The sequence below is a fragment of the Lepisosteus platostomus genome, chromosome 3 (genome assembly GCF_059453375.1).
Source record: "Lepisosteus platostomus isolate fLepPlt1 chromosome 3, fLepPlt1.hap1, whole genome shotgun sequence".
In the NCBI taxonomy this organism is placed as follows: Eukaryota; Metazoa; Chordata; class Actinopteri; order Semionotiformes; family Lepisosteidae; genus Lepisosteus; species Lepisosteus platostomus.
Window position 1 is genome coordinate 1,012,413 of NC_142613.1, and position 12,240 is coordinate 1,024,652.

The following is a 12,240-nucleotide window of genomic DNA, read 5'->3' on the forward strand; positions in this document are numbered from 1 at the left end:
ACACGAACCAGAGGACACAAGTGGAAACTAGTGTGGAAACTAGTGCTTCTTTACACAAAGGGCTGTGGGAGCGTGGAACAAGTTCCCCAGCCATGCGGTCTAAGCCGATAACCTGGCTTCTCTCAAGAAACAGCTGGAAGGGATTCTGGGATCAGTTATCTCTCCTCCATCACCAGTTTATCCCCCTGAAAGGAAGAGCCGGGGGGGTGAAGACAGCGATTCCAATCATTTGGATCAGCAGGATGAGTCTAAGTGCTTTAACAGCCTCCTCTGTGCTTTTCCCAGTTCTTACAGAAGTCCAGGAAAGGGCAAGCTTGCAACCTAGCCCTGCGGAGCCCCACCTCAACCCCACCACGACCTGCAAACAGCAGGACCTGTAACTAAAAAGAGGTGTGACTAAAACATTTGTTACTAACTGAGCCAAAGCACAACAGAATGGTCACCTATGCTAATAAGTGTCAAAAGGTGCAGTGAGACCCTCTGCAAGACAAACCCCATCATTCATACAGACAGCAGGGAAGCACCGTGACACAACCAAGAAGCGCCAGTGCACTGCATTCCCAGTTTCCTTTCACTCCAACACCCTTATTAAAACTGAATGCCAAAAGGGTTTATCGTCATCACTTAGGCTTCTAACAGTCTTTGTGTGCTGAGGGTCATACTAACGAGGTAATAGGCCTGGACAAGAAGACACTGCATTCGAAGAGCTTAGTCTATTTTCTTTAGATTTGATATAGCTCTGAAGTCATTTCTTGGGTTCCTTTCTCATTAAACAAACAAAAATTAAATTAAAGGCACCTACTGTGCACTACTGTATAAACAGAGCCTTAGGAAGAGCTCTGAGTCTGTGAGGGGATCGTACCTGAGACGGGCCGAGACTTGTCCTTCCTCGTGCAGACGAACTCTGGCGGACTAAACAAGCTGAGTGCGGCCAGCAGCCCCTTCCTGAAGAGCTGGGGAGATGTATTATGCTACTGAACCTCAGGAAAAACAAGCTCAATGGGGCTTTTTATTGTTTGGACCTCTCTAAAGCGGCGATGAATTGGCTCTTTTGAGCCAAATGAACAAATGATCAAGTCTCAGTAGGGACGGACCCCCCCCAACACCACTCCTCTCCCTCCTGCAGCTCTGAACTCGAGGTTTTTGAAAATGTTATAATATAGTCTGGGGAGGGGCACAATCCGTGGCTGAGTGCCAAATTCCCCAGGACAGTTGCGAAAGATACTCTTGCCACAGTCTTAGCTACAATCCAGGCTGACCATGAGGCACAGGCTGCGGGGAATTGGGGGTCTCTTTCATCCTCTTCTCAAGACAATGGGAAAGAGGAGAATGGGGACCGAGTAGGGTTCAACATCCACAAGGCACAAAAAATGGAGCTCTTTTGTTATGATGGGGTAAACTGCAAATGACAATGTTAAGCTTGAGCTAAGACCAAGAGAGACAGGGAGGCAGTGTGGGCTAGTGGTTAGAGCTGAGGCACTGGGAGAGAGAGAGACAGAGGCAGTGTGGGCTAGTGGTTAGAGCTGAGGCACTGGGAGAGAGAGAGGCAGTGTGGGCTAGTGGTTAGAGCTGAGGCGCTGGGAGAGAGAGAGAGGCAGAGGCAGTGTGGGCTAGTGGTTAGAGCTGAGGCGCTGGGAGAGAGAGAGAGGCAGAGGCAGTGTGGGCTAGTGGTTAGAGCTGAGGCACTGGGAGAGAGAGAGAGGCAGAGGCAGTGTGGGCTAGTGGTTAGAGCTGAGGCACTGGGAGAGACAGAGGCAGTATGGGCTAGTGGTTAGAGCTGAGGCGCTGGGAGAGAGAGAGAGGCAGAGGCAGTGTGGGCTAGTGGTTAGAGCTGAGGCGCTGGGAGAGAGAGAGAGGCAGAGGCAGTGTGGGCTAGTGGTTAGAGCTGAGGCACTAGGAGAGAGAGAGAGACAGAGGCAGTGGGGGCTAGTGGTTAGAGCTAACAATACCCCCTTGTTCTTTTGTACAGGGGTTTCAGACTACCCATAATATCAAAAGTACGACAGTTGTGTTGAATACAAGGCTTTAAAACTTGGAGAACATTCAGACATTTGACTCAATGCTCCTTTTCATTGTGCTTTAAAATGCTATTTCACCAAAGGCTATTTTTTTCCAAGGCTTACCTTAATAATTTCAGCCAAGAGATCAACCTAATCCCCAATTTAATTCCCAGGACACACCCATCTGAATCTTGGCTTCCTTCTTGCAGGTATTATCATCATAAATGGCTTAGGAACACATGGGTTCACTGGTGTGTGTGTGTGTGTGTGTGTGTGTGTGTGTGTGTGTGTGTGTGTGTGTGTGTGTGTGTGTGTGTGTGTGTGTGTGTGTGTGTGTGTGTGTGTGTGTGTGTGTGTGTGTGTGTGTGTGTGCAACCCTCAGCCTGTCACGTAGTCTGTATGCTCTTGTGACTCTGATAACACAGAATTAAAAAAACACATCTGAAAACAGGCACCACACGGAGAGCGGACAATACACCCAGATGGCTGAATTTAATCATGCAAACCCGAGCTGTGGTCTTCTTTATTCATCAAAGTGACAAACTGAGCCTTAAACAATCGTTTTAACACTGTTACACTTGTAGAATCAGGATATTTGCCTAAATCAAAACATGTAGCTCCAAACCTGGCAACAAAACCTGAACCATAATAATTTTAGTATGATTTTAATTCTCCTTGATTCAGCATGTAGACTTTCGGCACAGGGACAATACTGACATTCCCAATCCCTGTGGAAAACGAGAGTGGGCCTTCAGGTTCTGTTCAAGTACTGGGACTGAAAAGTGTCCGACCTCCCAGATCACCCCTCTGCTGCCGTGTGGAACAGCGGGCTTCTGCATCAGGCATTAAAATCACAGTGCCTGACGTGACCAAGCACCAGGGCTCTATTTATCACTCACTGGGTTGACAGAGAAATCTAAGGAAGAAAGAGATTTTCTGAACCGGGGGCACAGGTGGGAGGTGAAGAGGAAGAGGAGGCACCTCTTTACACACAGAGTTGTGGGAGTGTGCGCAAGCTACCCTGGCTTCTTTCAAGAAACAACTGGCTAAGATCTTTGAATCAACGAACCACTAACTACCAGATGAGCTGAACGCCTCCTCTCGTTTGTAACTGTTCGTATGACATTAAAGTACCATTTCTTCCTGAAACTGTGAGCATCCTGCCTATCAGACACATACAGACAGAACTAAGACTCCGCCTTGTCCCGGCAGCCTGATACCCTGTGACTTATTACAGCCCGATCAGAAGATTGAGAAGAGTGGAACCGGATAACAGGAAGGCGCAGTTTCCGTTGACTCCCTCTCGGAGTGCGTCTGTGGACTCGTGGGAACCTGGCGGTGTGACGTCACTCACAAAGACACAGAAAGGCTGTCCGGGAACGCAGGAGGCTCTTCTCACTCGGGATGTCACTGGTTTAAAAGCCACCGTGATTTATCACATTTTCCGCTTTTTAACACGCAACCTCTCTGTCCCTGGAGCCTCTCTCTGGTTTCAGTTTTTCCATAGATGAGCACTTGCTGACAAAGTGCCCAGTCTAACGGCGCTGCAGAGCATCACTGTCATTCCGGGAATATGGGAACTGGGAATTGTCCAATTCCGGTGCACGAAATGACCCTTTTGTTTTCCAGGCAGGAGGACTCAGTGGCCTTCACTTCGATTGGAGCTGGAGTGATCGGAGGAGAGTTTAGAGAGGGGCAGCGCCCGCAGAAAGACGGGGCGTGTCTCAGTGCCACCAGAATAGTCAACGGGGACTAGAAAGATCCTGACCATGAGCCCGGAGACAGACTGCCGGGTAGTACATGTGTATCCGACACGAGCACACGAGCACGCCTCTCCGCTCCGACAGGCCCCACGCTGGATCCTCAGCTCCCGGGGAAGAAGTCTTGCGGGGGGCAGAAAGCAAATGCCCCTTCCTTCTGACGCAACAACCCTGTTGGCCTTTTATGAAGTTGTGGGTCTATATTCCTAAACTCCACCCCAAAAGAACGGTGAGTGAAAAACAAGCACGCTGTCATGGATGTCAGAAGGGCAAGCCGTGGAATGGCCAGCAGAGCAATAAGGACTCTATGAGTAGCAGCACAACGGGGCTTAGCCTGGGCTCAGGAGGTAGAAACCTATGCCCTCAGGCCACCGACATGGGGCAACCTGGTGCCAGGAGGGTGTCAAGACCCTCAATGCTGAGCAAGGAGGAAAGGGTGACCTGGAAATATATAGTCCCACACAAGGACACACCCGAAAGACAAGCAAAGCACAGGGAAACTAGGGACAGGACAGACTAGGAGCGCCCTCTAGCTGTAGAGGGCGTGACACACGCGTGCTATCTGGCTTCAGAAGGTGCCGTCTCGGACACGGCTTCTCACACAATCCGCAGTCTCCTTTCAGACCAAGTGACGGCTGCTTGGAGAGGACACGTCTGCGCCTGCGTCGAACCCGGTTCGAAATGTATTGTAAAGCAGAGGGATTCCTGAGCAGCCCACCCAAGTCCACAGCGGCGGAGGGCGTGATGATCACATCAGCCAGGATCAGAGAGATCCACAACAGAGAGGCCAGAGCGTTTCACCGGTCATCTGCCGACAGGCTGGAGCGCCGCGGGACCCTGCCTATCTGGGCTGTCTGTGAGGCAGCGTGCCGAGGTGATGGGTAGCGAGGTAGGGAGGTGAAAGTATCAGTGCACGAGCTGGGCCCATTTGTTCAGGGATCACTGGTTTAACTGGGCTGCTCTCGTGACCAGACTGGGCCAGCAGCAGGCAGGAACTTCACCCCCAGTACTCATGAGTTACAGTAACTGTTTCATCACCGTAAAACAAAATAGCACTGCCTTATCATTGACTGAGGTGTCAGAGATGGAAAAATGGTCTAATTTGAAACAGAATAGATTTTTAACACATATTCTGCAAAGCTGGCAGAGTAGCACAGTGATTACTGCTGCCATCCTATAACTCAGAGCCTGGGCTGGATTCCAGACAGGAGTGCCTCCTGTGTGGAGTTTGCATGTCGTGGCCTCATCTAGATGATTCCAGTTTCCTCCAACCTCCTAGCAACATGCCGTCTGGGAGCCCCCGTGTGTGTCCTGCGACGCACTGATGTCCGGTCCTGGGTTCAGTCCGGCCCTGTGCCGCCGGACCGGGCTCAGGCCCACTTCCAGGCCTTCCCTCGGGAAAGGCTCTTTCTGCACCACGGACCGTCACGCCGGGGGAGATCAGCGAGCGGGGGGAACACCCCCGACCAGCCCCCTTTCTCTGGAAAGTCCCCCAGGGGTCCCCCTCAGGGGCGGCCCAGCGCCAGTGCGCTCTGGGAAGGGCCGGGGCAGCGAGCGAGCGCGGCCAGGATGACTCTCGCGTACTGGAACAGGTTGCTGGAAATCGGCCCCGGCATACTTCTGGGGGCTTCCCTGTGCACTTCGGAGGTCAACAAAGCCGCCCCCGGGGGTATTTTTACACCTTTGACGCGGTCGGCCCGTCTCGTTTCTCAGAAGAGCTGCCCGTTTTGCTGTGACAGACGCACACAGAGCCCCCCCTCCCCCCCACAACACTTCTCTCTCCATTCCCGGCCGCGCGGCCCTTTCCCGACTCGTGATTTATGAAGGCACACACAAATCCCCTTTGTCAAGAGACAAGCATTACAGCAAACAGACCCCCCCCCAGATATAACCGCACCACTGCCCCCCTGGCAGCCCACCAACACACAGAGCCCCGGAGCCCTCTCCTGGGACACGGCAGGCCTGCGCGATCCGGACTGGACGGCGGTCAGCCGCTCGGAGAGGTCAAGCTCTTCCCCACCTCCACACACACGGCAGAGGGCTGGGAGCGGAGACAGGGTCTCACCTTTTTTATTTATAAACTCATTTTTAACGACGGCCTGGGTAAAATGAGGCTGCGGATAACACGCCAGTTTTGTTGGCGGTCCGCAAGGCCGTTTGGACGCGGGCGGGCAGGGGCTCAGCCCAGACAGATGCCGCCTGGTCTCAGGGCCGGGGCTGACAGTGAGCACGAAGAGCTCGTTAACTCAAGGCTGGGAGAGAGATGGCTGGGGGCCGTACACAGACACAGCAAACACAGCACACCTCTGTAATTAACTGCTTCCCTTCCGGCCTGTTGTTAAGTTGCTGCCTGTTCCTGCCCGGGCGATGTAACTCGAGAGGCCTGAGCGCTTCCCCCTGCGTGATTTACGGTTTCAACGCGCAGGCAGGGGAGATGGCTTTTCCCAGGTAATTGTCAGGTTTTGAAAACAAGATCGTGCATTGGGATGATTCGCATTTTTTAAAACCCTCAACCTAAGCCCGCCTCAGGTGTGAGAGCGACCATCCTTCTGTGCGCTGCTCAGCAGCACAGCCTTGGCGCTGGACAGGGGCACAGCGAGGGGAGACTAGGCGGTAACAACACAAGAAGTATCCACTGAAGTATTCCAGACTGACAGATATCCCAATGGCAGGAGTGGCCAGACTGAATCTCCAGTGTGAAATTTCTAACTCAACAAAAATGCAAAACGATCTTGGTACAGTGTTCGAAGAAAGTGCTCACGATCACTGTGGGCAAAAAACGGTGCTGCCCACCTTTCACAAGAGCTCACCTTTGAAGGAGAGGTGCACTCTGGGAGCATTCTGCCGGTTGCCGTAGATACCACTGAAGCACAGGCTCAGGAGGAGGATGGGCACGGCCGTCGCCATGGTAACAGCGGCGCAGGCAGCCGGTGGGGGCCTGGGAGAGGAAAAAAGGAAAAGGTTCTGTTACAGGTGAGGACTGCCCTGCCGATCCTGCAGGATACATCCCTGGGTTTTGTTATCAGGAGCACAGACTGTGTCACACACCCTCTGAGTGAATAACAGGACTCTAGAGAGAATGTTAAAAGGCTCACTTTCCATTCATTATTTGTAGGAAGTAATGCAAGACACTGCAATGACACAATGTAATACTTTTTTGTACGAATCAGCTGGAAAACTATCTTTCGTAAATCTCAGTATGAGCACACACCCTGAACCACCAGGAGGAAATGAGACTAGGTGGGACCATCCAGTGGGAAAAAAGGCACCATGACACCACTGGCCAGTCCCGGGTACGAGCAGAGAGAGAGGCCATGGGCTGACCAGTCCCGGGTACGAGCAGAGAGAGAGGCCATGGGCTGACCAGTGCCAGGTACGAGCAGAGAGAGAGGCCATGGGCTGACCAGTCCCGGGTACGAGCAGAGAGAGAGGCCATGGGCTGACCAGTCCCGGGTACGAGCAGAGAGAGAGGCCATGGGCTGACCAGTCCCGGGTACGAGCAGAGAGAGAGGCCATGGGCTGACCAGTCCCGGGTACGAGCAGAGAGAGAGGCCATGGGCTGACCAGTCCCGGGTACGAGCAGAGAGAGGCCATGGGCTGACCAGCTTCTGGGAACAAGACCGTGAGTCACACTCCATCCCTAGTAAGAAGTCACAATGAACCCTCTTCCCGAAGCTCTCCCAGGGGTGCTGTCTAAGGAATTGCGGACCAGGGCAGCGGGTCCTGTCCGCGGAGCGTGGCAGAATGTGGCCCTTGGACACGAACGGGCCAACCCCGGTCAGAGCAGCAGGCACTGCACAGACTCATGAGCCTGTTTCCGTTTCGTCCTGTCTCTGCAATTAAGAAGTTAAAGGGGAATGGAAAGCATGTGTGGAACTAACTCCATTAGTCACAGCGAAGTGAGATTTTTCATGTGGAAGATAAATAAGATAAAACTATCTGCTCAGAAACGACATTTGCCCGAGGAGTTCTTCTGCAGCCTTGCTGTTGCAGCGCCTGTCCTCACCACATTCTACAGGGGCACCATGAGAGTGCGCTCACGTGTGGGACTGGAGTGTGGTTTGTCTGACCGGAAGGCGTTACAGGGGGTGACCAGGTCAGCCCAGTCCATCACTGGGGTACAGCTCCCCTCTATTTTGATATTTTTACGACTCTCAGTCTCAGGAAGTATCACTCAGTCAGCCTGGTTTCTCACTGTTCTCCCCCATTCCCTCTGGTCAGCGTTACAGGAGCATAAAAACTCGAACCTTCGGATTCAGCGACAGTTTCTTCCTACAAGCTGTCAGATTACTGAACTCTACCCCTACCACTGGCTCACACTGATGAGCTTTTCAAGTTGTATGTTATTTAACTTGTTGTTGCTGCTGCTCTTCTGTGTCTGTGTTGGAGCATTTCATCGCACCTGTGCGGATGACAAGAAACTGCACTGAACTGATCTGGAGCAGCGCTGACCACAGGTCAGGTCAGCAGCAGGCCCCGCTACCGACCCGCCACTCGCACCAGTGTCCGGTCCTGCAGCAGGCCGTGCGTCTGGAAGGCGCTGACCTGACCCCGGCAGCCCTGCTTGCTCTGGGACTCGGGGGGAGGAGCGCGCGCCCCTCCACAGCAATCAGACCCATGCTCCTGCACGGAGGAGTGTGTCTGCGGGCAGCTGGCCAGCTTGTGCAACGTGCCGGAGATCACAGGGGCGTTTCTGAAGACGCTGGCTTTGAACCCTTCGCTGATCTGCTCGGGCGCACGGCCTCTTTCTCCTGGGGGCTCAGAAGTCGCCCGACCGGAGTGGCGGGCCACTGGAAAGAAGGGAGCACCGGCCTCTGTTGCTGCATGGGATTCCTGGCTCCGTTCACTCCCCGCCAGCATGTCCTGAAGCAGGAATGAGCTGCAGGCCGGCTGCATTCCTTCTGCGATGCATTCACATCTAACAATAGCTACCGGAGGTGAAGTGTTTTGTGATTTATCAAGATCTGGTTCTCTGTGCACAGAGCTCGTTCGATCACGTGCATCTCTTTTCATTGTTGCCTTTTCTGTTTGTCTGGTCACTACTCATGTTTTCTGTGGCATTAGGTCAGATAAGAATCTTGCACAGTAGGTGCAGCCACAGGTGCAGATCCTCACCACAGAGCCACAGCCCTGCCCCAGCGCTGGGTTCAGTTCTGGATCTGGAATGCTATCTGTGTGGAGTTTGTATGTTCTCCCCACGTTTGTTTAGGCTTCCTTAGGGTCCACAGACATACTGGTGGGTTAACAAGCTTCTGGGAAAACTGGCCCTTGCTCTGTATGTGTCTGTCTGTCCTGTGAACGACTGCTGTTCCATAACCCTGCCTTATGCCTGTTGCTTGCTGGGATAGACTCCAGCTCCCCCACAACCCTAGAGAGAGCAGGATAAACCCTGTACTGGAGAAGTGGTGAGAAAATGGACGAATGATCGGGCCTGCAGAAACAAAATGACACATTGCGTCCCTTTGAAGCCAGTATCTGGGGACATTGATGCTTTATTCGCACAAACGTTTTTCTCTCCCATCTGTAACTACCATATTATTTAACATTAAAAATAGGTTGGGGGCGGGGGTTTCTCCTGCAGTGTTCGGCTCCAGTGAAGTCATGTCATAAAGTTTGTTTTGCAAGTACAGGTTCATCTTAAATCACCGAGAAGTGTGATCTGTCCTTCACCCCCCATTTACCCCGACACCAGTCCACTCCATGTCCCTGCCACTGCTGGACCACTGCCCCACCCCTGGGTGCACCCACAGATCCTGCTGCATAATCACCGAAGTTCCTCCTGGGCTGCTGCCTAACCCTCATGCATTTCTCAGTCCTGCTTTTCCTGATCACGTCCCTGCAGCTTCCTAGGACACATCCTCATGCACCATCACAGTGCAGCTTACAGGCAGGGAAAACCTTCCTGGAACAGACCCTTCCAACAGTACCGGTGCTTCGGAAACCACACTTCACGACCCGCATCTCAGCATTGCGCAAGGCAAACTGGAAGTCAGGAAGAACATTGAAAACACAAGAAAGACTTCCAAGACACACAGGAGACGGCCAACATAAATACAAATTAATTAAGACATCATAGTTGATTGGGAGCCAGGGCTTTTTTAAGCCAACTTTAGCAGAGTTTTAAAAACAGCCTCAGACCCTGAATAGCAGATATCACACCCCATCTGATCCAGCCCTGCAGCCCCCTGGGCTGCGAGAGAGCTGGGAGGGGCAGACCGAGGAGGATCTTCATCTGACGAGTTGGGAAGCATGAAGCTGAAGGAGGGGTCATGCGGCGAGATCACCCAGTCCCGGAAAGAAAGCGAGTAAGAGACTAAACGACTATCAAGAGGCCTCTCAGCCGATCTCAACCTAAACCAGGCACATTATCCTGTGGCACATTAACCAGGCAGATCCAAACCCTGAGGTTAAAGTCAGGCTTCTCCTTGATCACTTCAAAGCTAACCCAGGTACATGAGGGGATATCAGGTGAGAGGGAAGTCAGGGGTTTTGAACTTGAAACCAGGAACATACAGCCCCTTCTCTTCTTTTATCTGGGGATATCAGTTGTAAGGGAGTCGCATTCCCCTTCCAGCACAGGGTGTGGTGTCCTGCCCGCACGGAGCCATCGCCACCGGCTACCCCAGAGCGCCGGAGCCAGACACCGTCACTCCCTCCAGACCAGTGTGCTCAGCTCCGGAAGGGATCAACGCACCCGAGAGAACTGGAACCTCCCTTTGTGTTCGGCGAGCAGCACATCCATCAGGATTGTCTGCAGGAGGATGTTTCTTCACGGGGGTGCTGGCTCTCTCTCCTCAAGGCAGAGGGCGGAACAGGAGGCCAGCTCGCTCTGCAGGTCTGATTATTATTATCACAGCTGACCCAGGTCTTGACAAGTTGGCTTCCTCGGCAGAACTTGTCTTTTTTTTGGGGAGAGAGAAGAATTTGCCTCTTACGCAGATTTTTATCGCAACACCTGAGAGAGAAAGCGTTCCCCAGCCCAGAGTGAGACTCCGGGACCAGCACTGCTCCCAGTAGACCAGCGCGGCCCGCCAGTCCCCGGCCCCTGTCAGCTCTCTGCTCCTGCTCTTCCGAAAACCAGCTGGCCACGTGCACACCTGGATCGAAAGGGAGGACGGTCTTTATAATCCTACCATGGAGCAACAGCGTGCGGTAAAGTCAAAAGGAAAAACGCCTTAGTTAACTCACTCACACAACATGAGCCCTGAACCCCTGCAGGTCCCTCTAATTCACCCCGAGAGGACAGGAGCGGATTTACTGCTGCAAGGTGTCCTGTTGGAACCTGCAGGACACTGGCTCTTCAAGACCACTGGGGGTGTGATCATCACCACCCCAGGGTTAACATAGATAAACGAGAGACCGGGGACAGAGAGAGAGAGGCAGGGGGAGGGCCAGGGGGAGAGTAATGGGCAGAGACACAGGGGGGGAAGAGAGGGGGAAATGTTCTCCCTTCCAGAACAATATACTGGCACAGTCCCGTTTGTGTTTTGAAATAGCCAGAAAAAAAAAACCTGCTTGCAGAAAAGACTTCACTTTCTTGTACTGTGTGTTATATGCCTTGGCAGCAGTTCTGTGGTAATCAATTACAGAGGGTCTTTGGCAAATCAGCTCTTGGAAAGTTCAGAAACAATATGTACCATGTCAGACATGAGAAAGCAGAGATGTGCGTGCATATGAAAGCGATTCCCTCACACTGAACGACAATTCAGAAGGCCAGCTGTTTCTATGAACACCATGTTTACAAAGGAACAAGCCAGAGAAAAAGTTCTCAGCCCACATCTTTCCTTGTTGTTTATGCTGGCATTTTCCCCAGAGTCGTTCACCCAATCAGTACACAGCCCTTTCCTGACACTGGACAGGTCCTGCCAAAGTCCCCCTCCAAACACGGAAAAGCCATCGCATTTTCCCACAACACTGAAATGTCAGCCTTCTGCTTAAGCATCTGAGTCAGGCCCTGCACGTGTCTTGCACAAGGCCAACCTGGCAGATAAACCTGGTGTTAGTGCTGGCTCCTTTTTGTGCTACGGATTGTCCCACTGATGGCTCATGGCTCACGTACATAAAGGCTGTTCACTGTAAAAGAAGGGGGACTCATCAGCAAACCTCACCAGCAACAGCCACAGAGTCACTCGTTTCAGTATGGAGAAATCTATATCATACACAAGCATAAGAATTTCTTCATCTAAAAGCTCCCAAAACCCATACAACTGTTCAACTATGAAGCCACTGAGCTTTAAATCTCTATTTTGTCCCACAAGTCTCTGCAACAGAATCATGGGACCGATGCTGAGCTCCTGCAAGAAACAAGTTCCAGAATGACAAAGAAACGCAAGAGGTCAGACAGAAGTCTGTGTGATTGACTCACATAAACAGACCCTCCCATCTGCAAGAAGTTTCCATGTATTTCTATGACTCTGACGAGAAGGAATCTGTGCCGTAAGGCACTGGGTGACTGACGCAGTTTGGAGGCTGGGGGGGAC

At 52.4% G+C, this 12,240-nt stretch overlaps 1 protein-coding gene across 2 annotated transcripts in view; it reads right to left on the bottom strand.

The window, feature by feature from the left end:
- Positions 1-12,240, bottom strand: part of sema3gb (sema domain, immunoglobulin domain (Ig), short basic domain, secreted, (semaphorin) 3Gb) — a 51,214-nt gene that overhangs the window by 22,211 nt on the left and 16,763 nt on the right. For both annotated transcript variants that reach the window (XM_088623661.1, XM_088623662.1), the window contains exon 2: positions 6,571-6,698. In XM_088623661.1, coding sequence (XP_088479787.1) covers positions 6,571-6,667 — 97 coding nt within the window. In that variant the 5' untranslated portion in view covers positions 6,668-6,698. The remainder of the gene's footprint in view (positions 1-6,570; positions 6,699-12,240) is intronic.